The sequence below is a fragment of the Psittacula echo genome (genome assembly GCF_963264785.1).
Source record: "Psittacula echo genome assembly, chromosome: 1".
NCBI lineage: Eukaryota > Metazoa > Chordata > Aves > Psittaciformes > Psittacidae > Psittacula > Psittacula echo.
This window is the reverse complement of record NC_137735.1, coordinates 97,354,010-97,381,548: the sequence shown is the minus strand read 5'-3', so window position 1 is coordinate 97,381,548 and position 27,539 is coordinate 97,354,010. Positions and strand designations below refer to the sequence as shown.

At 42.7% G+C, this 27,539-nt stretch overlaps 1 protein-coding gene across 1 annotated transcript in view; it reads right to left on the bottom strand.

The window, feature by feature from the left end:
• TMTC1 (transmembrane O-mannosyltransferase targeting cadherins 1) overlaps positions 1-27,539 on the bottom strand; it is a gene marked incomplete at both ends in the record, with an annotated part of 140,450 nt that overhangs the window by 95,454 nt on the left and 17,457 nt on the right. The window contains one exon of the mRNA XM_080635398.1: positions 26,917-27,123. Coding sequence (XP_080491524.1) covers positions 26,917-27,123 — 207 coding nt within the window. The remainder of the gene's footprint in view (positions 1-26,916; positions 27,124-27,539) is intronic.

Sequence of the window (27,539 nt, the reverse complement as noted above, 5' to 3'; positions counted from 1 at the left end):
AGGCACCACATGAGCATCCTCTAGCATCGCACCCATCCCACAAGTCATCCCAAAGGAAGGTGCAAGGGTGTGGGCAGGCAGGCCCTGGTGAGCGAGGAGAAGGAGCCACACATTGTGGGAAATGCTGCAGATCCCTCAGAGAGTACTCCCATGGTCTGTGCTTGTCTGGATTCTGAACAGTGATGGGATCTAGTCAGAACTGATAAAGATGTCCAGCCATGAAGGCACAGGTGATGGAGAAGGGGAAAGGTGAGAAGTGCTGAGCTACCACAAACACATCTGCTCATTCTGAATGGACAGTGGTGGTTCTGCTGCACAGGTGCTAGGACCTTGGCCTGGAAAGCCACCAGAAAAGTTGCCAGGGAAGAACATCAGCACAGCTTCTGCTCTGCAGCATGGCGGCAATCCCATTGCAGCTAAAACAGAAGAACCGATTTTCCCAAATTCACTTGTAAAGAAGCCCCAGGACAAGCAGTGCTGCAACAGAACTGATGGGAAGACTCTTCCACAGATGTGCTCGCAGGAAACAGCTATTTTCATTAAAATAACCCGTTCTTTTTCTTTTCTTGTTCCCTTTTAAAATTTGCACTGCGTATGTTCGATCCTATTATTAAACACAACAAATAGCCCCTTGTTGAGTAATTAAGAAAAAAGTACCAGTGAGTGTGGGCGATATTGTCAACCAAGACTGAAGACAGAGCGCTGCTGTTATTTCTGTATTTGAGTTATTGATTAAATGTAACATCCGTGGAGCAGCAATCAGAATTGCTATTCTGCAAACATTCCCAGAGAAGTAAAGACTTGTTCCAAGTGCCAATCACATATACTCTTGTGGTTAAAAATGCAATTAAACAAGTAAAGCATCCAATATCCCCACAAGCCAAACAGAAACAAATCACAGAAGCCTGACCTGCGGAGCAAAAACAAAGGTAAGATTTCTAAAACATAACTCAAAGATGAGAAGTGTCAATACAGGCTGTGGTTTGTAAGTCATTGTAAATACTTTTCAGGTTACATGTAAATATAAACAGGCAACAGGGCCTTTTTCCAAAATATCTCTCAGTAGGAAAAAATCTTGTGAAACAGTAATGCTTTACTGAGTCCAGAAAACTGGCTTTCTTTTTTTATGCTTCCTGGTTTACTTTTGAAGATTTTTTTTAAGCGATGAAATGGAAGGGAAGAAAAACATTCTTGAATTAGCTGTGTAAAACTCTTGCCCTCAGACCCTGAAGAAAGAAGGCTATTCTGAGAAAAATAAGAGAGTAAGAATAATACCAAACAAATGTACTGATTCAGCAGTCCCCATTTGATCACCAGAAACTAATACAGAGAGCAAGATCCTCACCAGTGGCCATCAAACTAGCCAAGAGCAAAGAGCCAGAGGCAGAAACCATGCCAGGGAGACACCAGGGACCGTTCTGTTGAGACCCTGCAGCCCAACCAAGCAAGCGGTGAGCCCTATGCACTGCCATCTCCCACAGAGGAAAGGGGCCAAGAGTTTTGGAAGAGTACAGCCACACATCTTCTGAGAACACACATCACTGAGAACACAAGCTTTCAAATCACACTTAGCTTGTGGATCCCATACGGGTAAGAAAGGAGCAATCCCCAAACCAGCAGCAGTTTCTACTAAATTTGGCTGTTGTGAGCCCATACCATGGGGCTAAAGCATAGGAGGCACCTAGACTATGGACACCAGCCCTGGCTTGGAGCTTCTCCTCTGTGATGATGAGTCTCTAACCTGACCAGCTCAGGGGTTACTGCAGTGTTTGCTGGGAAGCAGTGAAGTGGAGTTCACTCAAGCTGCTGTTGCCTGTCAAAGCTTCATCCAGAGAGCACAAGCTCACCCAAGTGAACTTTACTTGAGTAAAAACCATGTTGTCTGCTTCAGTTTTGTTTCCTTAAATTGATAGCTCAAGGCTATGATGACGAACACAGAAAAGGGCACTTTTCACAGGGGCCAGGAAGAAATGGATTTTACAAGATGGATGGAATGAACCAAGGCAAAGTGTTGATGAACATACTGTACCTCATGCAACTTAATAAAACTCACATTACAAAATCACTACAAATCACCTGCTTGAGTTCAAAGTCTTGACCAAACCACACATGCTGTTCTCGCCTCAGGTAAGAAAAATTTGTGCCCAATTCACCAATATTGTACCAGAGCAAGAACACACTGCTCCCTTCTTTTGTTTGTTGGGGTTTTTCAATCTCTAATGAGCTTGTTTTAGTGCCCTGAGCAGGTCCAGGAGTCTCTCCCTTTGCAAGCAGCTACCTGACTGCACAGCAGAGCAGCTGTCTGAAGATTAGGACAGAGACATTGAAACGCACAGAGGCAAATTGATCCAATCGATCTCTCAGAGTTGAGAAGCACACGGTCCTTGGAGACCTTTATTTTTTCAATCTGCAATGAAAGGGCCTGGCAGTAAACTGGAGAGAGCCAGTTTTATAAGCTGGGAGGGAAACTATTATAGAACTGTAGCAATTCAGGGACCTTCCAGCTGGTTTAAATGATTCAGCTTCCTTATGAACACACTGAAGGGGAATAAAAAAGAAAACTTCTGAAGGCCAGCCACAAGTGCTATAGGTACTGCATGAAGTGGATCTCCCAATCCACTCTCATTTAACGTAGAGATGGGGACAGGAGGAGGAAGGAGGAATACAGAGTGGGAATGGAGGTTACTGCATCCATATGCAAATTCAGATTAAGGAGGCAGACCTCTCCTGCAATATCTTACACAAATGAGCAAAATCAAGAGAGGGACCAGAGAGCAACATCATTTATCCCAAGCTCCACCAACCACAGCTGGCAGGCACTCCACTGAGGTGTAAATTTGTATCTCCCTGGAAAGTGTTGAACTGACCCCAGTCTTCCACAGCTCAAAAAAGGGCTTTTCCTGCTGGGTGAAATACCACTTCCCAAAGGGAACAGGAGCTGATTCTTTGCCTCCTTTGTTTGGTTTTCCCTTTTTATTACACAAACTCAGCTGTTGTATGTGCCATACTGAAAGTTTCACAGGGGAGCAGGGACGTTTCTAAAATACTCTGAGAGGAGGGGAGCGTTTGTTTGGGTTTAAATGGTTTGGTTATTCCAAGTCAGATTTGCAAAAACCTTTGCCAGCCCCACACCATACTTTTGTAAGCACCACAAGTTGCATTGACCAGCCTTCAGCAATCCAGGCTTCCGGGGACAAGGAGCAGCATCTTAATAGCCTCCCCTTTCTATCCTACCCCTGGGAAAAGTGTGACTGTTATTGAATCTAACTCCTTTTCTACAGCTCTTATTTAGAAAATGTCCAAAGTAGAAACAAAACATGCTGATCACTGAGAAATGGCTTGGGTTTTTTGCCTCTTTGTTTTTGGGGTTCTTCTGCAGATGGAGAGGGTTAGTAATAAAAAACAAATTCAGCTTAGCAAAGCTGGTTTAGGATATCCAGGGGTTTGGGGCTGGGTTTTTTTTTTTTTCATTAGGATGAATCTAAGAAATGAATTTTCACCCTGCCAGGAGCCAACAGGACCTCACTCTTTTCCCTCCTTCCTCCAAGGTCATCAGGCCACACTCTGGCTGGTTCTGCACTGGCAAAGGCACACCGACGTTGAAAGCTCACAAGCTGGCTGAAGCACTACAAACCCAAGGCTGCCCTCCTGCCTGCTTGGGCAGGGGTGAGCAACCTAACAGCAGCGGCCCCTTCAGCACGTGTTACAGCACCACTGGATGCATGGAGACTTTCCATGCCCTTTGCCTGTCTCCTGGGCACAGAGCAAGGCTACAGCTGACTGCGTAGTTTTGACCTGATGCAGAATATGGACTGTATCATACCAGATCACACTCCTTGCCTCAGCCAACCACCCCCACAATTGCACACAAGCCCACTATAAAACTCAGACACACCAGATACCTCATTTATTTCAATTTCTTTCTCTCTTACTGATCTGTCTTACTGACTCTGCAAGGCCACATCTGATACAAATAATATCAGCATCCACAAAGTTATGGAAAAGGAAGTCAAAACCCCATGGATTCCATCCCACTCTCACTTCTGTCAACAGCCACCTCTTACTGATTTCACCACAGGAATCATAACTTCTTTCCACTTCTTTATTATTATTTTTTAAAACAACTTTTGGTAGCGGGCCAGCACTTGACAAAGAATGAGACAATCCCACTGGTGCTATTCACCCGTGTCCCACCAGCATTCCTGGCACTTACCGACCCAATGCTAGGTATTTACAGTGCTTATGTGAGCATATCACCACTCGGGATCACTGCCACCCAGGAGGGCACACTCTCTTCTCCTGCCCTCTTTGCTCATCCCAGTTGTGACAGCGTGCATTGGGAATCTGATATATCAATCTACTTTCCCAAAACTAAGCACCCCAAGAAACATGCTGGTGAAAGCTGCTAGAAACCCCTGCAAGAAGCGTAGCAGCTCAGCGGGTATTCAGAAAGGCTAAATTTTGCCAAAGGGAAAAAGCCTCCCCATGCTCCCTTTTTAATCATCAGTGAAAGGGGAGGGGAGAGGGGATGCAGAGCCATCACTTCCCCTGAGCTAGCCTCTGAGGACCCTCTTTCTTGGTTACAGAAGGAACTCACTTCCCTTGGACTCCGCTCCCTCAAAACCCACACCATCCAGATGCAGCTCAGGCTCTGACAAAAATAATTACAGCAACTGAAGGAGAAAAATTGGGTCTGGTATTTCTTGTGCACAAGAGTGCAGGATATTTTCACCCTCTTGGCAACCCTGCCTTTGAGTTCCCAGGAACTAATGCCAGCTTTGATGGAAAAAGATTGCCAAGCCCCAAAAAGCATGGGACTAGCTTTTCTCTCGCTGCTCCGTGGGTCAATCAAAGAGACAGATTCATGAATGGAAAAGCTTCAGTCATCTCACAATAGCAGTACACAGACAGACTGCCTCTTGACAGGAAGAAAGTTAAACTACAAAATGAGACTACAAATAACGTTGATATGGTAACACATGCTTAAAATCAGTAATAAGAGGGTCAGAGGAGAGCTTATCCAGGGCCACAAGTGCCAGCCAGTCTTACAGCACTTTGGCAGAGGCAACTCTGGAAAAACAAGGTGGGGATATTTGCTTTACAGCTTACAGATTGTGTCAATGCAATCATACCTCAGTCATCTGCTTCAGCCAGGGCCCTGAGCCCAAGCAGTTCCCAAGATGCTGAACTCGGACAGGCTTTTTGGGACCACACACGTCAGGGCTGAGAGCAGAGTGCCTGGCTGCCCCACAGCTGCTGGATCTCACCGGAGTCCATCTCTCAGTGATCACTGCCAAGCCAAGCACTAGCTGTGCTGCTAGGCTTCTCCTTAGAGATAACTATCACCTCGTTGTATGTACCCACAGTCTACTACAGTACCCATCAGATGGCTCTTCAAGGAATATACAGCCCATGGTTCTTCTTCTTGCCATCAGAAGTTTCAAGGGCTTTGCCTCCAAAACAGAAGAGTGGATTAAACTGAAAACTCCACAGCAATGACTCACACAGTAAAAACTGCATCACCACCACTGGAAATTAAATGGGAGGACGGAGGACGCATAATTCCTTGTGCTCTCAAGATAAGAAGCTAGTCAGTATGCTTGGTACAATGCATCTTCACCAGCAAGTAAATGCTTTGTAACAAACAGCTTCCCATCTCAAATGGCTTCCATGCTTTTTCAGAAGTACCAGTTACCCAGCCTTCCAGATGTCCTCAAGCTGCTTCATGGCCACTTTTCAGAGCAAGCATGTGGAAAATGTAGAACTGTTCCCAAAATGAAGCTAACCATTTTACAGGAACTGCAGATGTTACTCCTAACATTCCTAACACTGATTTCCTTAAATGTATTTTGTAAGCAGTCACATAAAGCAAGACTGTTCCACAGCTCTGCAACATCTGCAGCCTTTGCTGCATGTATGCCCACCTCACAGCAGGTCTCTGCTGCTGAGGCATTGCAGGAACAGAGCCCAGACTGCCAGAGACTCTGGGACACAAAAGCCTCCCCATAACACATGGGAAACACCATTCTTACATTTAGATTTAACACTAAGAAGCAAGTGACCATTTCAGGTTTTCTTCCACTGCTGATGGAACACTACTCCTGTTCCACTCAACACTACTCCTGAAACAGACACCTCTTTCAAAGCATTAATATCAGAGATTGAGACAGGGGTGCTGGTACAGACAGCCAGCCCATGCTGGCATAGTTTGTATGGGATACATTCAGGATCTTTACCCCACCGTGGGCTGACAGCAGTCCAGAGGGGTTTGTGGTTTCTGTTGCTTTGCTTAAAAAAAAAAAGGATGCACTCCATCTTTTTTAATGACAACAGCTGAAACATTTTAGTTTTCTTCTCATTTCTATAATGAGAAGAGAGAAGCGAAGGGTAAGGCTGAGTAACAACATGCACTGGTTTGTCTCCAAAACAGTAAAATGAACGTTGTTCCTAAGATTTCAGCAGCGATGACTCCCAACTCCAGGAGCAAAGATAACCCATTAACTAAAAAAGTATGCTGCTATGAGACTAGAGCTTCAGGTTAGAGGAGCCAAAGAAAAGTAATTTTTTTAACCCTGTTCACTTTGTTTTACCTTTTCCTAACTCTGAAAACCTGTTAGTTTATTTTTTTCCTAGAGGAAGGCATATGCTTTTCTCCAGGAGACTGAACCACTGCCAAAACTACGCTGCTATCCAAGGATCTTAACACACTTTGCAAAAACATTAATTAAAGCTCACACAGCAGGAAGAATGGAGGAAGGCTGGGTCTTTTGTTTTCACAGCAACAAAAACACCACTACCACCACCACCAAGAAAATGAAAAGGCACAAAAAGATTTAACATCATACCAACCATCTCGAAGAAAACACGCTGCAGAGAACAGCAGAGAGGTGATGCTGGGAGGACAGAGAGGTAGGGAAGGAAAAGTGAAATGCAGCATTTTATCTCTCCGCAGTGCTTGCACTAGACTATGCTTCTACTATGCAATATTAGGTTGGTTGAGATTGAAAATGGAGATTTAAGAGCCAGTTTTCTTAATCCTGCCCCTCCTCTGCTTTTTCACCACACCTACATAATTGCTGCATCCAAACACACAATCCTAAAAAAAGCAGTTGCTAATTATCATATCTCATTGTAAAGATATTTCGTCCATACTTCTTTCAAGATTTATCACAGAGTCATTATTTCTCTCTGCAGCATGAGTTCCCACTCAAGTGTGGGAAAAGGAAAGCAATAGCTATTTAAATGCAATTTGCAACATAGGCTGCATGTATTAATTTCTTGCTGTCTTTTGGGAACATTTTCCTACATCGGGTACCTAATCCATAAATATATCCCTATTTCCTTAAATTTATGTGCAAAAGAAAAGTAAAACTAAAGCAACAACTTAGCTCCTACTGAATAGCACACATATATTACTTCATCATACATAAACATTCCAAAGTGAACTAAGGTTAAGAAAGCTATTAATATATCCTTACTAACACGACAGGGCTAGAAAGTAAAATAAAGGGGGTTCATTCACATCAGACATCACTTGCTGCTTTTGCAATTGTTATTTGCCTTTAAAGAAACAACAAAAAGCAGCCTCTCAGGGAATGTCAACTGATTGGTAGTTTTGCTGACAGAAAGAACAACCTGAAAAGCTGCAAGTTCAGCAGCAAAACAGCAATGCTTTCCCAAAGGCATCAGGTCCATGCACATTGCAATTCACCACACACTGCAGCAGGTCTCTATCCTAAAAGCCGGCACACGTCCTGGGCAGAGATCCTCTCCATTTGAGCCACCCAGAGCTAGGCCAGCATGGGGGCAGGAGGGATGAGGAAAATGGAGGAAACAGGGGAGCAGAGGTGTTTACGCTCTGTTTCTTAAAGTAAATAGCTCCATATGAAGATTTTACTGAACCAGAAAAACAGAAGACTAAGAAGGAAATCTGAAACCCTTCACACTCAAAGATTTTCAGCTCCTTGGACCCCAGCATGTAACCAATACCATCGCTGTTACTCAGAGCCAATAGCATGGCATCCATGAAGCCGTCTACTGCCTGACACCAAAGGCACCTCCTCACAACAGAAACATTCAACTTTCACATCAGGTCTAGGGGCTGTACCACGCAGTCTATTTTTGTTATGGAAAGAATGTTTTCAGATCACATTTGTTTCCAAACCGAAGAAATTCACCTCCCAAAGCCTGCCAGGGAAAGAGTAGGACAACATTCCTTCTCTGCTCTCAGGAAATTAAAGTCACGCGACTGCTGGGAGGTGTTAAGAAGCCTTAGTTTCTTCCTGATGCCAGTATTGAAAGGTGCCAAATGCCTTCACCTCACACTGCCATCAGAAGACGGTGAGGGAGCACAGCACCACACGTCCAAGCTCATGCACTAAGTTTGTTTTGTCTCCTCTGAACCAGAAACACTTCAGACCACTAACACATGCAGCTCCAAGTTATTTCCTCTTCAGCCTTTTTTCCCCGTTAGCAAAAAAATGGTTGATACCACTGCTGAGTGATGGCTGCTTCTTAGTGCAGACTTGGACAGCCATTCCTTTGAAGCTATTGCTCCACAGCTGAGAGACGGAACAACCCAGCACATAGTGGACTTCCCTCACCCAGCAGCAACCTAAACTACAACTACAACAGCAAGTACAGTATTATCTCACCTGCCCACACAGACCAGCTATGGCCAAGGAAAGCCCTCAGCTTCACCCAGTGGCTGAAGAAAGGTCAGTCAGCCCTTGGGTTGCGCTAGGCATGGGGATGACCATGCCTACATACCTTCCCAGGAAGACAGAGATGCACATTCGTCCCCTAGAGGTCTAGCAGCCCTTTTAGGCTGTCTAGCCAAAAAAGAACAAGTCACTCCTACTCAGTAAAAGGCATTCTTTCTATGGGACTTTGTGGATGTAAATCCATGGTAAAGACAGCAAAAAAGACAGACATCCCTTTTGGAAGATGTGCCTCTGGGAAGTTCACTACCAGGAAAGGAAAGACAATCATCCTGGGCTTTTTTAACTATGATTCATACTATCTTTGTTTACAGGCTATGTCATATTCACACAATCATTCAGACTCTGACACAATAGGCAAGAAGCGCCCGACCAGCATAGCAAAGGAAGCCTGTCCAACATGCTCATGAAAAAGGAGCTGAGGTCTCCAGAAGGCCTGATATAATGAGAACTAATGCCTCTGGGAGTCCAGAAGAAAAAGCAAGCAGCAGCAAGTTTCTTGACTAACATATTAGGAAAGTCTTGATATTTAAGTTTTAAGTCCAGTTCCAGTTCACACCTGACTTAGACATGTTTTGCACTACTGTACAACAGTACGAGTTGTACTGTTAAGCACAACTTAACAGTAAGCACGAGCCACTACCCAAAATAACTGAACTTCACTTTTCCTATTCACTAGTTATCAAGATAATGCAGGAGGTTCTCTACTGCTTCATTCTCCTATAAATGGACCTTAAAAATATTTGGTGAGGATACTGGTGGTATGTTTTCTTATCACATGCATTTGCAGTTGCTGACGGTTTTTGTTCTGTGCTTTCTCAAAATGGCTGTCAGAATGAAAAGCATAAGTTTCTGAAGCTGCTGAGATTTTCATGGCTCTTGACCAAAGGAAAAACATAAAAATAAAAACAAGCACTCCAAACATACCGTTCTCCTTGGCAAAAGCAAAGGCAGCTTCTCTGGAGAGTTTCACCCGTTGTCACTACACAAAGCTTGCCTAAATAACACCAGCAAGAAGGTTATTTTACATTATTTAGCAACAACCCATGGCAATTCTCTGCATCCTCTCCCCAGGAACACATACAAAATAAAGAGTTGCTACTGAATCCTCACACTAACAACAGTTTTGTACACCACCTGACAGTCTTTTTAGGTCTGCATGCCCACACGTTATCACACAGGCACACAAAGGAAGGCAAAGTTGATGCACAAACACAAGGTTTAAGTGGGCTTAAATTTGCCAATGAGGTATTTAGGCTTGGAAAAGAAAGCTTTCCAAGCAAACTTGTCAGACTGTGGAGCAGCGATTCAAGGGAAGACATGGAGATGATCCAACTGGACACAAGGCAGCACTGAATCAGTCTATGGAAGGGATTAGGTAGCTGGCTGCATGTGATAACAGAGGACTATGTCTGATGAGCTAAACAGTCCCTTAACATCTGATGTTTCTTTGACAGAAGGAAGGAGATTACTTTAAGAATCACCTGCAAACGATCTTACGGATGGTGTTGGTTTGTTTAAGTTTTGATTTTTTCTTTTACTGAATCAGGGAGTATAGCTCTCTTCTTGTTAAAGCCATCAGACTTCTTGCAACTCTCATCAGAGGACCCATTTAAGAAAATAATCATTAACATATTGGAAAAGGCTTTTAAAATTAATAGTCCAAAACTCACCAAGCCTAGCTTAAGAAGGTGAGAAGAATCCCACAGGCAGGCTTAGCGAGTTGGTCAGATGTGTACTGTTAGCCATCCCATTCACTAAGCTGGCAGGGGCTTGAGACTTGACATGAGGATGTCAAGAGATACGGAAACCTCAGCTGTACCAAAACCAAACAAAGCTACAGCAATCGACACCAGCTGTTCGGCTGCAATGACCCAGTAATCATCCATGTCCCAGTTACTGGGGGACTCTGCTAGAGGGATTAGTAGGTTGTGATCATCACACTAAGCTCTACTCAAAAAAGCATTAAATGTAAGGACTAAATGTTCTGTTCAAGTACCTCAGTGCTTGGAAGCCCAAGAATAGGCAATTCCTAACTCCCAGAGAGCATTACTGCTTCAGGTGATTACACTGGGAATCTCAGAGGCAGGCCCTGGGAGCACCATCTGGACTCGCTCAAGGAACTGCAACTTCATCCAGTTGAAAACTGATGTCTTGGAAGTGTTCAAGGCCACATTGGATGGGGGCTTTGAGCAACCTGGAAGGTGTCCCTGCCCCATGGCAGGAGAGTTGGAGCTAGATGATCTTTAAGGTCTCTTCCAACCCAAATCATGCTATGATTCTGATTCTTCTTCAAATGTGACTTGGGGGATGACTCCGCTATACTTAACTCTCAAGACTTCCCCCAGAAGCCTCCTCTGTGTCCTGGCAGAATTACCAGGAGGGCATAACACACTGAACCACCACAATAAACCAAATTCAGTAACTCAAACTCTGGGTCATGACAGGGAAGCATCTTTCATGACGGTGCAAAACATCTCTCGACTTTGATATGGAAACAGCTCCCTTTTTCAGGCTCACATGTATGTGTTTTCTTCCTTAATAGTTTTTTAAAGAAGATACTGGATCTAAGATCTGCCAACTACTAAAATACAAGCTTTGAAGGTAGGACACACTTTCAGAAATTATCTTGGGAATCTTGCTGAACTTTATCATATTTAGAGTCATCATTCTTTCCATGCAAGCTTGCACTTCATTACTTGGTAATGGAACAATAATTGCTCTTCAGTTATGCAAGAGGCACCTCTAATTTGTAAGGGATTTCTGAAGAGGTAATGACAGATGCTTAAAGAAAAATAAATGTGAGAATATTAAACTTGTTATGTAAAAGATAATGGTACCCTCGGAGTAGTCTGCCAATTGGGTCACAGTCTCAGCTGGTATAAAAGAATTATACTAATGTTCTGTCTTATGTATTCTTAAGCACTGAACCTGGAGCCAAATTACTCATATTACTTTGTGCTTTAATCTAACTGAATCTCACAAATGAAGCATCACCAGCGTAGGTCAACACCTGACATCCCTGCTTTCCTGACAGCTTCCTACACACTCTAGGTAAGGCTGCCAGCAATTCAGCAGAAGGTTTTTTTCCCCTCTGAAATTATACTCCCTGATTATAAAACATATTGAGTGTGAAATAAAGATATCAATCTGTATATTTTCTTGTTTCTAAAACTAGATTCAACCTGCTAGGAACGATATCGTGAGGGACAATCTTGTGTTACAAAAGATGATCTATCCAAATGTTCTCCATCTCCTTTTCTTGAACTTTACAACCATGAACGAGGGCTTGATGCAGCATTTTGAAGACCGCGTGTTCAATCACAGCCCTTTCAGGCAAAAAAGTCAACTCCAGACTCTAAGCACTGGTGTTTGTTACTGCGAAGCGATGCTCTTAAGATCAAGAGCTGTGTACCATCCAGATGTTATCTGTGTGCAGATGCAGTATCAAGTGCACCTCCTCATACGACTAATTTTCCAATTAAGTTTGAAACGCTATTGCGCTAGAAACACAAAAAACACATGGGACTATCTCATTCTTGCCCCATAGGGATTTATCATCAAAGACACTCTAATTTTACTCTAATCTACTTGGGTTTAGTCAGCAAAGTACTGACTTTTACAATATGTAAATTCTGCACTGCAAAAATTAACTCTGTTTTACTGATTTGAAACTTCAGCATAACATCCAGAGGGGGGAAAAACAAAAAAAAAAATCAAAGAAAAAGAAATATTGACAAATGCTTAGAAAGCTTGCTTCACCTGCTCTGATCCCCATGCCATTGCAGACATTATTAGCAGGACCCAAGCTACCTAATCCAAGACTTGTTCAGATCCAAGTACATTAACTGCATCACAACAGCAACTGCTGGGTAGACATACCCTGAGGAAGCCTGGCCTTTAAATCTGTCTTTAAGAATGGTGAAACAACTACCACAGACTGCAAAACTTTCAGCTAGGAGAGCCCAGTTTAATCTAGCGGAAAAAGACATAATGAGATGCAGTGCTTGGAAGCTGAAATTAGATAAATCAGACTAGGAATAGGCACACATTTTTAACAGCGCAAATAGCATACCGCTGCAACCATCCACCTAAGAATATTTCAAACACTCCATCACATCAAGTCTTTAAAGTCAGGGCTGCTGACAGACATGCGACACAGCTCAAAGAGAAATGCAAGCTCCATGCAGTAAATCTAAGATAAGCTCTGCCTCTTGCACCACGCTCCAGCTCAGATTAGACGATCATAAATGGTCACTCTTGACCTTAAAAATCTACAACGACACTATTAGTAATGGTAAAAACGTCTTCAAGGAGCTGTAGCTCTGCTCAACCCTGAGAGATCGCAAACCGCCTGACAGTTCTGCACCAGTAGCCCATTTCATTTCCATCCTGTACAAACTGGCTAAGGGACAGGGACAGAGCCAGGCTGGAACAGCTGGCATTCAGGAACCAGATTTAGTCCCTTGCTCCTGGGTTGGCAGCAGCTGAAAGAACTGTAAAAAAAGTTACACGTACCTTGATAAAGCAGCTTCCTTCCAAAACATCAGCTGTCTGATAGTGTCAGGAAAGAAAGAGAGAAAAATGGGTCTAATCCACATTTCCCAGCGGAGAGTTGCTACAGTGCAGTCTTTATAAAAATGGCAGAGCAGGAACGACACAAAATTCTCTCCTCCCCAAATAGCTAAGCAATTTAAAAATAGTTAATCCTGGAAACACTCTCAAAAGATTAGCTGTGGCTCAACAAACTTCAAGGATGATAATTTTTAATTTAATTTAAAGTTGAACACCCTCGTGTAATAATGGCAGAGATGAAGGACTATTAGGGAATAATCTTGTTTATGGATCAGTGAACTCAGAAAATTGCTAAGGCACTGTGAAACATATTCCTTATTCACACCTCATAATTAACTGAGTGCCTGCAGAGTGATGCTGCAATATTAAAGTCATCTTCATTATTAGAAAGCTGCTCACTTGGGCTGGGATGCCACTGAGGCGGCCTTATTTGATTCTGGCATTTCCAAATTCCCAGGAGAAAGCACCTTCAATCCATCAAAACTGCAGACTCCCAAAGCATAACGGCAGAGAAAGCCTTTGGTCTACGAAAAAAGCATGGCTTGTGGAGGGAGAAAAAACACTCCTTCCTTCCCTAATGCCATCTGGGATCACTTCTCTTTTAAAGGCAATTGAAAGAAGAAAATACAGTTCTCTTAATTAATTCACATTGAAAGGCACTTTGATGGAGTCAAGAGGCCAAATCAGATCAAAGTAAATAATGCAACAAATAGTGACATGAAACCCTGGGATAGCAGCTATCATGGCTTGCACTGTCTACAACTTCGTACATGAAAAAGGACAAATAAAGCTTTTAGCTTGTAGCAAAGGGGAGAGGGATAAGGAGCTCTCTCTTTTCAGCAAATTTTAAGAAAGAAATTGACAATTTACCAGCAAAAATAGCAAGACTTTTGCTACAGTGGATCTGCTTATGATTTGGAAAACCCTGGTTTCCCAAATATCTCTGCTTTATGGCAGATTTTGTTTGTGAACTGGGGCAAATGCTCATACTTTCTGTTCTTTGGTTTGGAGAGGGAACGCTTTTCCCTGGCTGATGGAGCATAGACATTGGTGCAGAGATGACATGTACACCCCGGATCCTAGGCAGCTGAGACAGGGGCTGCAGTCCCTTTGCACTGTAATTACGTTGCTAAGTGGAAGTGAAAACAGCTGAAGCCAAGAAAAAGCAGTAAGAAGTGTTCATTCTCATGGGTGTCTGGGGAGGTCCACAAGCATGGCCCAAGCCAGGTTACTTCGAGTTATTACTTGTGCCTAAATAGCAGTTAAGAAAGGGAGGATATATTGTATATATATTATAACCCAGATCAAGGTAACTGAGGCAAGATACAGCAGCTACAGTGTCTGGTGGTATTGTCTCTGGCCCTGAAATCAGCCAAGCCCATCTTAGCTTAGTTCAGCACCTTGCTCCAGCCTTTCCCTTGTAATGGGGAACAGGCCAGGTAGTTGCAGGATACTCTTCAGCCAAAGGCAGTGCTCAGAATTCAAACCACAGTAATAAAAGATACTCAGATTTTTCCATTCAGGTTTTTACTGTACATCTCAGCTACCCACACAGACTGCAGTCAGAACAAAAGAATCAATAACAAATTAAAAAAGACTGGTGCCATAAATCAGCACTGAAAAATGAAGCTTTTGAATAGCATGTTTAGAACGGAAACAACAAGCAATAATATACTGAATAAAAATCCAAGGTGCCCCTGCATCCAGAGTTATTCTGACATCACCCCTTCCTCTGCCCAATTTTCAAAGGATCTAATAGAGATTGAAGAGGCACAGGAAAGGGTAATAAAGCTCAGACACATGGAATAGCTTTTGTGTGAGGAGACAAGTCAACAGAACAGGGCTCCTCTCCACCCTGGAAAGGAGTGCATATAAAGATATCATTAAATTATGAAGGGCTTGGGGAGGTAACCAGAGAAATTACTTTCTACATCTTATCACATAAAGTCAAGGGGCTCCCAGTGAAATTCTCAGTTTTCAAGCAAAGGGAAAGATTTCTTCATACAGTGTATAATAAAATCACAGAACTCATTGTGACGAGATGCCCTCAAAGTCAGAGAAGAGAAGGATTCTAAAGGAGGAATTAGGCAACTCCACAGAGGACAGGTCCATGGAGAATCTTAAACACAGTGCTCCAGATAAAGCATCCACATGCATACTCTCTAAATCACTGACTGGCACACACTCTGTATGCACGGTGAGGAAAGATAACCTCACACTGGCCTTATTCCCATCCTTTTCTTCTCTGTAAGCATCTAATAATGACCACAGTTAGAAAACAGCGACTGGAGCTAGACGGACCGTTTGTTTCATACAGTTTTCCTACAATGTTCTTCTATTATTTTGAATATATTGTTATGAGTGCCACAGACAAATCTTAGTATAAAGTTAAAGTAAGTGTTTGGGCTTCTTCCCCTGAAGAAATACCATGCAAAAAATCCTATATTCATGCGCAGCACTAAAGCAAATGGATGAACAAATGCCTTCAGGGTGAAAAGTTATTCATCATCTCCAAAAGCTCATATGGTCCATGAATGAAGGAATTTGGTTTTCCATATTGAGCAATTCCATAATGGAGATACCATTCAGGAATATAAGTAGGGTCATGATACTGTTCAGTACATCAGTACATCAGCCAAGATCAGCAAAGGAATGCTGATCTGTAATGGCTAGATTAGAAAGTCTGGCATTAGCAGCCATTTAGATCACAGAGCAGGTGACAGCTTTCTAAAGATGAAAATTCCTGATGCTTGCACCAAAACCATTTTTGCTCTAAACAATTCATCCTCTGAAATAAATGTGTGACATAATTAACACTAGAGAGAATGGGGGAGAACAACAACAAAACGAATCGAGCTTACTACCAAAATACAAAAGAAACATCCCTGCTTCAGATATTTACAGATAACTCACAGGCGCGGCAGTGATACAAGCTGCTGTCATGAGATTAGGCAGAGGTTACTGTAAATGCAATTAAATCAAGCTATGTCAAAATATTGCAGGAGAATCCAAGGCTGCCATTTCACAGCAGCTTTGTCTCTGCAGAAATTCCTAACATGGTCTTGCAAGAATGATACATGTAACGGGGTTGTATGATGAGATAAAACTGCATTTTATGGGAGGGAAATAAAGGTAATGTTCCTTCTCCCTTCCACCCCTGACCAATCACAGAATCCCGAGGGTTGGAAGGGACATCAAAAGATCATCTAGGCCAACCCCCCTGCAAGACAACTACTCTATCCCTGAATTTTATCTTGAACAATTAATAAGGTCCTTGTCTCAGAGGAAAACAGAGAAGAGTTTTCCTTCTAATTTTCCTTTTCTGAAGTGAACATCCAGCAGGTTTGTTGGTATCTTTCATGGATTAAAAGAACTGTATTTTATTCCATAGTTTTTGCACTAGTACAAAGTACAACTTTACTTAGTTTCAAAGCACAAATTTTATGCTTAGTATTTTCTTACTGAAATAGCTGATTTGCGAAAACAAGGGATTCACAGATGACAAAAGGAGAGATTTGAGCAGACTTTTAGTCACCAGACTAAACAGAGAACCTATGCAAACACGCTGCCAACCGAAGCTTTCAGAAGGAACAACTGCATTATCCACACAACAAAAGAATGTTACTTGCTTAAGATAACCATACCTAGCTTCGAGAAAGGTGGCTTTAAGAAAAAGTAACAACCACCACAATGTATTTCAGTGGAAGATTCTCATTTAAACTGCTCCGTGATCACTTGTGGCAGGTAATGAGAATTCATAAGGCAAAGCAGAGCATCACCAGATGCTGCAAGACCTGTCAGACCTCAAAGCAAACACTCAACAGCAGTGTTCCAACAGCCCAAGAGCAAACCTTGTCTTTCAAGGCTCATTTTGGCCAATGTCTGAATTTCAGCACGGGTGTTTGGGAATGTGGAATGCATTTATAAGAGTCCCTTCTGCGCTGCAGCTTCCTGGACATTCACATTCTGGAAACTGCTTAAAAGAATAGCAACAAAAAAAAAAAAATCCGCATTTCAAAGATCTGCACTTGGGAGAGAAATGTGTGTTCCAGGATTTCCAAGCCAAGTAGAGGATTAAGATTTTTAATGCACTAGCTGGAAAGGAATATTGGGATAACTGAATTAGAAATGTGAAAGTGGATATACTACTTGTTTCTAATCATGGAAGGATCTATTCCTTTTGGAAAGCATACAGGGAGGATGGGAGAGGCTTCAGTCATGCTAACTGATTTTGTCTTTTTAAGCCAAGAATTAAATCTGATCAGCTACTTCACATTAAAAAAACAAAACACAAAGTAACATTCATCACACAACTGGAACCGTCCACGTAAAGTCGCATTTGGTAAGATTGGTGTCCTCATGGTTTTGAGTAAATGATTGCTTGCATCAGCTTGTGAAAACCTAAAGCCAAGTAACTTAGTCCTGAGAGTTTGCTGTCCTTCTCTTAATACTTGCTGTGATTACCAGCTTTACAGAGGAGACACAGACCAGCTTGGAAACTATAAGTCATTAATGAGTTAGGTAGTTACAGCTGAATCCTTCAATCCTAAGAATAGCCTAAATGTCTCCTTTCCACTAGATAGCCAAAAATGTGCCTGGAAGTCAAAGCTGTAAGAGAGAAACTGTTCAATTAGATTAGCTCTGGGGGAATACCTGCAATAATATGGGTATCATCATCTATCTTCAGGTTTTGTGGTTTGCTTGGTTTATTTTTTTTCCTGGGTGACTGAAATACCGTTCTGTGTCAAACTAACCCAGATTTATTGCAAGGAAAACGACCTGGCAAGCCATTAAGGGTTTTCTGTTTCTGAGCCGCTGTTAATTCCCTGACACTGGCTTACAGGGCTTTCAGAGAAAGCCAATGAACATGGGCACGCTACTATTTCAAACGCTGGTTTAATGAGACTGCCGTGAACTGTGAATAAAAGGCAGTCCTGCGAAGTAAAAGGAATGAACAGAGTCTCCTGTGAGTCAGGTCTGGGACAAACAAGACTGCACCTACAAATGGGGGATTTCCAATTAGCAGCACAGCGAACAGAGAAGCCGACATACAATGAAGCGACTGCAACTGCAGGGCTTAAACACAACTCCCATTAATGAAAGGAAAAAAACATTCCTTCTGTACATGAATGAATAAGCGATCAGCATCTTTCAGATGATGGGGAAAAACACTCAGACAAAAGCAGCCATTAACTTTCCCTCCTGATTCTGTTTTGCACAGTGTGGTTCTTTGTCCAAGGCACAATTCCCACTCAAGAATTCACAAAAACGTAGTTTTATGGACTAAATGAAGGTCTAAAGGATCTTTAAAAGGCTAAAAGGTCTTCCCTGAAAATAAATAAAACATGTTAAGTCATCATCACCTAAGAAAAACATCATACTCAGCTTTGCCCCCTATTTTCTGACATTTAATGTACATAAAGCCAAACTACTTAAGTTTATTTGCTGCTTACTGAAATAAACAGGGCCTCTCAATACTATCATACATTAATAGTCATGGGGATATTATTTACTTTCCACTTCCTCTCTGAGGATTTAAAAATAGGGAGAGGAGTGTTTTTCTGTACTGCAGGACAAAAACAACCCCAAAACTATGCAGAATAGCAGCTATAACAATTCAACAGAGGAAGTAAGATTTAAAACCAAGCCTCTTCTGTTCAAACAAGTGTGCACAAGTACTCTCATTTCCATACACAAATAAGCCAAGAGTACAACTAACTGTGGCTCAGCGCCATGCCGAGCACCTGAGCAGAGGAGGCCCCTGGGTTTTGCCTGGCTCTCCAGGCTGGCTTATCCTCAAACCCATGCAGCAAGCACAGGGAAAACTCACAAGTTGGGTACAGAGTGGAGGTGAGCTGAACCCCAAAGCTGTAGAAAAGAGGTCAAAAAGAAACCAGGCTTTGCAGCCCATGGAACAGAAATCCATGCAGAGGAAGGGAGGAGATAAGCAAAGAGACAGTAAGCGCAAATAGCTCGAAAACCCAAGAAGGATCTTGCCCCATAGTTGGGCAAAGCTCCCACAGCAGGAGACTGAACCCAAAAGACAGGGGGAGCGGGAAGCACATGGAGGATGTGATACACAGTACAAAGACCATAGGTGGAGGCCCCTGAATCGGCTGGGCAAGGACTTTGGGGGCCAGGAATATAGGCTGGACCCTTGGAGAGGGAGTTTATCACACTTTTCAGGAAAGCCATAAGATCCAAAAGGCAAAGCCTGAGAGGCAATGATTGGAAGGAATTAAATAACTAAGTAGAAGAATGCAAGGGAAGAGATGAGGGCAGGCTAGAGCAGACAAGGCAGGACAACAAAATGGGGAGAGAGGGAGGAAGGGGCCACCAGAAGAAGCTGCACATGCCAGGGCTTTTTCTTCACCGAGTCTGGAAGGGAACATGATGTCATTGTGCCTCTTCTGTCAACAAATATCTAAGGGAAAAAGTCCCCTGTTTCTTAATACCAACTCCTTTAGAGCACAATCTACTGCTGCCACCAGCTAGTTCGCTTGCCTAAGTGGCAGATGTCAATGGGTTGGATCCAAAGGTTTCAATCCAACTGTTCACACCCATGTGGCTTCCCACTGCATAATTTCTGGCCATTCACTCCACTTGTTTTGAAAAGCAAGGAAATTACACATCCAGAAACTATGCCAAAAGTACTTTAAAAGATTACAGGCTGAAGGCAACAAACTGCAAAGGAATACCAGCACCTCGTAGTTTATACACAGAGAAATTATCAAGATGGTTTTAATCTGTCTCAGAGCAGGACTTGAATAATATGAAGTAAATTGTGCATGGGGCCATGCTCTGGACAAGGAAGAAACAAAATATTGAATGGTTGCTCATTAACTGAACCCTATCCATTCTGGACAATGAATAGAGCAGGAATCACACAGAAAAAATGGTGTGCGATAGTGTAATTAAAGACTTGTCATAATATAAACGCATAACAGGGCCAAAATTAAATCAGGCCTTTCTTACCTGGTGAGTACATAATTTTGCATCTAATGATGTCTAAACATATCTTTGTGTGTGCATGCAATATCAGTCATCACCAGACCAAAGCGGTGCTGTTTTTTGAATAAATTTTAGTTAGGAAGCAATGAGTTCAGTTACTTGCATTGAAACAGCACTTGCAGATTTCAAAGACTGAGACACATAATGCCACAAGTATGCATAAAACAGAGAGAGTCCTTGGCTTTTTTGGGGTGGAGTCTTAAAACAACCACCACATCACACAAATAGAGGTAGAAGAGTGCATTACTGTGTTTCATCTTCCAACACATGCCATGGGAACAGAGATATGTAATGCTCTTCCCGGGTTTACACAAGGATTCTCTGGAAGACAGTCACAGGCCAGAGCGCATAAATCCTTGGCTGAATCCAAAGCTTTAAGCATAGAGGCACCCACCTCTCCCATGTTTGTAGACTCTAGCAGAGTCTTCTGGTGGCCTCAGGTACCATCTCAGCCTGACTATAAATGTCATTACTGACTGCAGGTGAAGGAGTAAGATTCACATATTGCTAGCAAACATTTCCTAAGGAGACATGACACAGACACAGCAGTAGCTAGAGCTATTGCTCAGATTCACTATGGAAAAATGGTCTGAAGAACCAAGTTCAGAGAAGGGTAAACCACACGACAAATCCACCTCTGCAATACAGCTCCACACAGGGGGCCAAGCTTCATTCAAGACTTAAGCTTGCTGAATAAAAGAACGGCAGAGCCTTAGCAAACCTGCTACAATTAACAAAAGCTTGCAACATCATAGAAGCATCATCCCACTGTTATCAAGATAACAATGACAGTTACCTGTCATCTTTCAGCACAAACTGTGCCTTCCTAAGCCTTAGGACTCGGAGCCCTGCTTGCCTTTTGGAGTAAAATTGTGTTGTCCAATTCTCAGTTCAATCTTCAACATCAATTCCCTAAAAAAATCAGTCCAAGACCAGTGACAATTCAGCACTTCCTTTTCTCTCCTTTCACACGGAGGCAATCCAACACCAACCTTTGCTCAAAGCATCATAGACCAGCAGCTTGCTCCTTTATTTTCAGAACCTCACAACCCTCTGGAGATCACCAGTGAGAGAGGAAGGAAGGGAAAAGCCTAGCTGGCTCCATTGCTTAATGCTCCAGGTTACTCGTTTTGCTTTCCTAGAGAAGGAAATCATTTTGACTGCTGGATCCCCAGACCTTTTTCACCAGAGGCTGAATCCCATACTCTCCTGGAATTTCTCCAGTAACTATTGTTCTGGCGTTTGCAAAGCCCTACATCCCTTCCTTGCTATTTTGCTGTGCACGGCAAGGATCTTTTAAGCCAGCAACGAGTATCCAGATTTTTTTTTTTTTGTTGTATTGTTGTATGTTTGCCCCTGACCAAAATAATACATTAATAGTAGGTACCTTAGTGTTTTCTCATAAGTATGCAGTGCTGTTTACTACTGCACTTTACGTATAAATGCAACCACCAATGACCTTCAGGGTGTGTGAGTGCTACCAAGAACAACTTACTGAAGTTTGAGAAAGTTGTACCACATCTTACGTTAAGGGTCTTCCTCACCTTCTACAACCCAGGCAGTTTCATGTTCTGAGCCACATCTTCCTCTACAAAACTGCCTCTAAACTTCAAAAAAAGGTAAAAGTTTGCACACATGAAATCTCGTATCTGGGAAATTGGTCACACTATTCTGCTTATATTGGTTATGAATCTAGGAAACAGCATTGCACTGCGTGGCAAGGGGGAGCATTAAAAAGTGCAGTTGAGACCTCTGCTTTTTGAACAGGAATTTCATGTTAGAGCAGGAATGTGCTACACTGGCATGTTAATTAGAAAAAAAACAATTGCTACACAAGAATTAGAAATAGAAGCACCCAGTGAGGAAAGCCAAATCAACACCAAGCAATTGCTACGTAGTCGCAAGTTATGTGTGCCAACACTTTGATCACCCCCTTTCCGCTCTTCCTTCATGTTGCAGAGCGGCATCTGTTTCAGCTCAAACCCTGGCTACATGCTGCACAGGGACTAAGGGAAGACACGTTATGACCTTAACATACTTTTCCCCATAGTATGTCAATCTCAGGGCCAGCACAGCCATCCCTGGAATGCACCACATTCTGCAAAGCATTTCCATTTTCCTTCCCCTGCTACTGCAAAAGAAAGGAACATTGCTGCCGGTTTAGTCATCAGATCACACTTATTCCTGCTTTAGCCTGAAGGATTTCATTGAATTTTGGATCAATGGGGTTTTGCGCCTGGATCCCACAGTGCTAACAAGTAGTGATCTCCCTCATTCTCTTCTGCACATACACAGATTTAAAGTGATGTTGTTGAGCACAGCTCCAAGTACACCTGCTTCTTCTCTCATTCTGTCAGCTGGGGGAAAAAAAGCCCAAAACAAACCAAAACTAAACCACCACAAAAATCTGATAGAACAGTTCATGTACGTGGAAAATGACAGTCTTTAACACCAGTCTACTGTCCATTCTAAAGGAAGGGTCTCACCAGCTAAATCACCACCAGCAAATGCAATAAAAAGCAGGTTTTAGATCACCAAAGATAAACAGATTTCAGTTTCAAATGTATGCAACCTATTAAGGAGTCTTGTTTTTCGAGAAGCTTAGACTGCAGGCTCACCATAGGATCATTATTCAAAGCTCAAAACCATCAGGGTGATTAGGTGGTATGAGGGTATCCACAGGCAGGACAGCATTTAGCAATGCTGAGCGTGAGGCATGCATGAGGCTGCATGACTACAATTATATGTAGCCTTGGAATTAAAAATAATAAAAGAAAGAAATTAAAAAACAGATCTCTGTTTTCAGTGGCTTCAACAAATCAAGAAAAAGAGAATGAACGACAATAACTACAGACACAACTTGCACAAAGGACTGTGACAACTTGTTGTTTTAACATATTGATGGATCTGACGGAGTATCGCTATGGTGAGCGTGTGGCACTGATAATGCTTTTTAATAGGACACATATATGTACACTGCATCATCACAGTGAAAGCACTAAAGGTCTGGCCTTGCCCCAAACAGAAGTACAAGCTTGACATGAAAGTTCTTGCCTGCACTTCTCCATTTGTGTCATATAGGAGTACACATGCAGTCACAAGTCTCTTTCAGGTCTTAAAACTCAGGGAGATGGATCAAACTCATAAGAGATCCTAGCTACCCTGTTTCAGTGTATATGCCAGCATCCCCCAAAATTGCAATAAATCATGGTGATAAAACCTGCAATTTCATCCAGACTAACTCATTCCTTACTCCTTAAGGCATCCAGGACTGTAACACCCACATTCACTGAATAGCTGACGAGCAAGTGACAATAAAGAACAGAAATCATTCTGTACTAAGAATTTACATAACTCCAGTTGCTACTAATTAGACTGATTCCCTTAACTCCTCCATTACATTTACCTGTATTTTTCAGTTAGCTGTAGTGGCAAGATATGTAATAAATTATTATTAACTAGAAATGTAATTGATCACAAGTACTTAGAAGTACCTATTAAACAGTGCACAACTATTTTATTGTAATGACAACCTTACAACAAGCAACTTGGTGCACTAGATAAGGTACCAGCAGCTACTGCACTGTGCCCAATCTGCCCTCCAACTTTGGAGTTTTTGAAATACTTAAAATCTTTCCCCCTCCCTTTTGCCACAGAACAGACCTACATGAGTCAGAGAAACATCGATCACAGAGGAGAAATTGTGCAATTAATTTTGTGTATTAGACAGCTACTTCAATTTTTTTCCTTCTACCTTTTTTCGTCTATAGCGAGAATTTACTTTAGAAAAGATGGATTGTATTTTAATAGAGCAATTGCCTTGAGCGCTTCCTACTTCATATCACATAATCTGCCAATAGCACTAAAGACAGTGTTACAGTGTATTTCAACTATTTTAATCTATCCCTATGAGAGGAGTCAGCAAATGGAAGTAAGGAGAAGGCGGCAATCAGATCAGGTAGTGGTCACAAACCTGTATGTGAGGTGAACATCATTTTCAGAGTCAGTGAGCTGCAATATATTTAATCTTGCTGTTCCATATGACTGCAAGCATGCTCCATGTGGTTGTGAACTGAGAAGATCTCTTGGAATTACAAATGCTGTAGCAGCACATTTAGGTTTTTTATAGTGACTAGCAATCACTGACATTAGACAAGCAGGCACTGGTCAAATTGCTCAGGCACTAAGAGGCTGTCATTCCATGCAACAAGAAGTTATCCTCTAAGCCTTGAGAGGAAAGAGGAATTCAGAACAAGGCAAAAACTAGCAAAGAAGGTTGCCAGCAGTGTGCAGCATCCATTAACCCATCCCAGGCTTTCTCCCAAGGCTCTCAGGCACAACTCTCATACAAATGCCTGGCAACAGGCTTCCCTCTCAGCCACCGGGACCAAGCCAGCTCTACTTTGGGCATCCCAGAGTGAACCATCATCAGACAACAGGTTGTTGCAAGTGTGTTGTACACAGTCAGTCACTTGAAAAGAGAAGCTGAGCAGCTTGCACCATGAGAGACCCTTTTAAAAAAGAAAGCAGCTATGTACACGCGGAGCTAGATTTGCCATGTGCAGAAATCCTTTACAACACTCAAAGAGGCAGCTGCTGAAAAGCAAATGCCAGTTGGCAGCACGGATGAGCTCCCTCCGAAGGCATCCCACGTGTAGAGTCTCTCCAACACAACTTCTGTAGCCTCTGCTGAAGCTGGAAAACCAGAGGCTTTCCCTGTGGTGTAAGAAAGAGATGTTCCCAAAAGCAGGGGCAGGGTGAGGGTGTCTGGGAAAACTACAAAGCCAAGGATAGGGGAAAGGAGCAGTAGGAAGACAGAAAGAAACAGGGGTAAAAGAAACAAGAAAATGGAAGAAGACAGGAGATGCCTTTTATATGGGTACCATCCACCACAGTATTCATCAGGGAAAATGGAAACAAACAAAAATATCAATGAGAAGCATTGAGAGAAACGTGGAGTGAGCAAATAGCAGCTGCACCAGTGTCATGCTCAGGTTACTCCTTCCCACCGGGTCCTAAACTTTAGAGGCAAAATGTCAAAGGAGACTTTTCGACAGTCCATTCTGACCTGGCATAACAGAAGCTACCAGGGTGACCCACGCTTTCCAATTGTGCGGAACATTTCGGATACAGGAGAAGAAATAAATTTGAACAAATAATTTTAAAAGCTGTTCCAAACGGCCAGAAAAGCCTCTGTGCTGCAGCAGCCAGCACTTACCCACTCCAAAAAGCCTCAACTTCTGTACTATATTTGTGTCACAGATTCCCACACTGAGAGGCAACTGGACCAAAGCCACTCCCTTCCTTGTTAAAAGCAGAACCCAACCATCCCCAAGTCAGACCAATCAGACAAAATACATGCAGGGCAGAAGCTCTCAAGTGGGTTGAACCGTTTAATCTGCAGAAAAAAGAAAACAGACTCTGATATGAGAAGCTACAGATCCCATGCAACGCTTAAATGTCATCACTACTGATGCAGCGAGATTATTTATAAGAGAACCCAACACAAACAACAACAAACAAACAGCTCCTACTGAACTGATTAATGAGTGGTGTTACGTGGGAATAAAACATGCCCTTTTCCAGATTTCAGGAGTGTTGCATGGGGCCCGTTCAGGTGCCAACCATTAAATGATCACAGAACTGATCTATCTTCCTGATCCATTTCAGTAACAAAACACTTTCTCCAAGCAATAGGTAGTGCAGGGCAATTCGTTATTGCAGGTCTCTAAATGAAATCATACTGGGAGTGTTTTGTAGTTAGCAACAAAGGACAAGCTGGACAAGGGCTACCAGGGAGACTGTACAAAAGTCAGTGTTAAAAGAAAAACCCCCACGCTCTGATACACATCCGTGGGGTGGCTGCTGAGTCACACCACCTCAAATGATCTTACTAACTCAGTGCAGTTCCACAGGGATAAAGGCGCCAAGCACTGGTCCCATGCCAGAGTGTGGCCCTGGATTCCTGCCTTCCCCAGTGAACATGCCAAGAACTGCTGGATGTGACCAGTGAAAATCCTTCTGTTACTGCTCAAGTCTGGCTCTCACTATTACATGCACATTGTTAAGTATAAAGCAGAAGTGGCTATCATATATACTACTTTCATATATATACATAAATATGCATACACACATATACGTATGTATATCCATGTGCACAAATCATACCTACAGACATGTCTATATGTAGATATATAGCAATATCACATAATACGCTGCTTACACTGCACTCACTTTGGACATTATTGTATACATGCACACATGCCTCCTCTTCACATTCAAACTAGGATAACAGTTTTGGTTTCTCCACAGAGAAGCTGGGAAAAGGAGCGTTGCCTAATATCGTACTAGGATAGAAATCTCAGAACATGGACAGCCCTCAGATATTCTCTTCTTCCCAAGCAGAAGACATACCCTTTTCAATGCCATCCTCTTTCTTTCCTTAACTCTCCTTCCACCTTCCCCTCTCGTCCCTCTCCAGGAGCACAAGAAAAATGGCAGCACATTTCAGGATAAAAATGGGTAATCCAAAGTTAACCAAAAATGAATAAACCACTTTCATGTAGGCTACAAACTAAACCGCAACACAGCGGCAGGCAGCCAGCAGTACCTCCGAATGGCCCACATAGCTTTGCTGGGCACAGAAAGGCCACCGCTCCGCTGCTCCTCGGGTGATGCCGGGTGGCAGGAGCTCCAGGTGCCCCGGTGAGCAAAGCGATGCTTCCCATTTTCCCGACCAGCCAGGGGGACCGGCAGCGAGGCAGAGGGAGAAGCTGCGGGTTGCTGCGCAGGTCTGTGGTGGATCCCCCCATTTCTCCTGGTAATACATGCAGAGAAAAGGGAAAAAAAGAGGGGAAAAGGGAAATAAAAGGATTTAAGGATTTTTATTTTTCAGATGTACTCATCAAAAGGTTGAGCATTATGAAAACAGCACAACATGGCACCTAACTACAACAGGTGACATTTTATTTAATCCGAAATACAAAGTCTTCGCATGCTGGGAGGACAGGATTTATTAGTTCCTAACTAGGTCTATCAGAAGAGATCTGACAACAACAGAAGACGAGCACTCCCATATCAAGCTGTTCTCTGGTCCGCTGGTAAGATGGGAAGCACTGTGAGGAAGAATATGCTGCTATTCCTAATTTTTTTCTGCAGAAAATAATTGGGTGTTCTGCCTCTTTTAAACAGAAAGTAAATCTGTCCAGGTTGGGGGAAGGAGCAGGAGGAAGT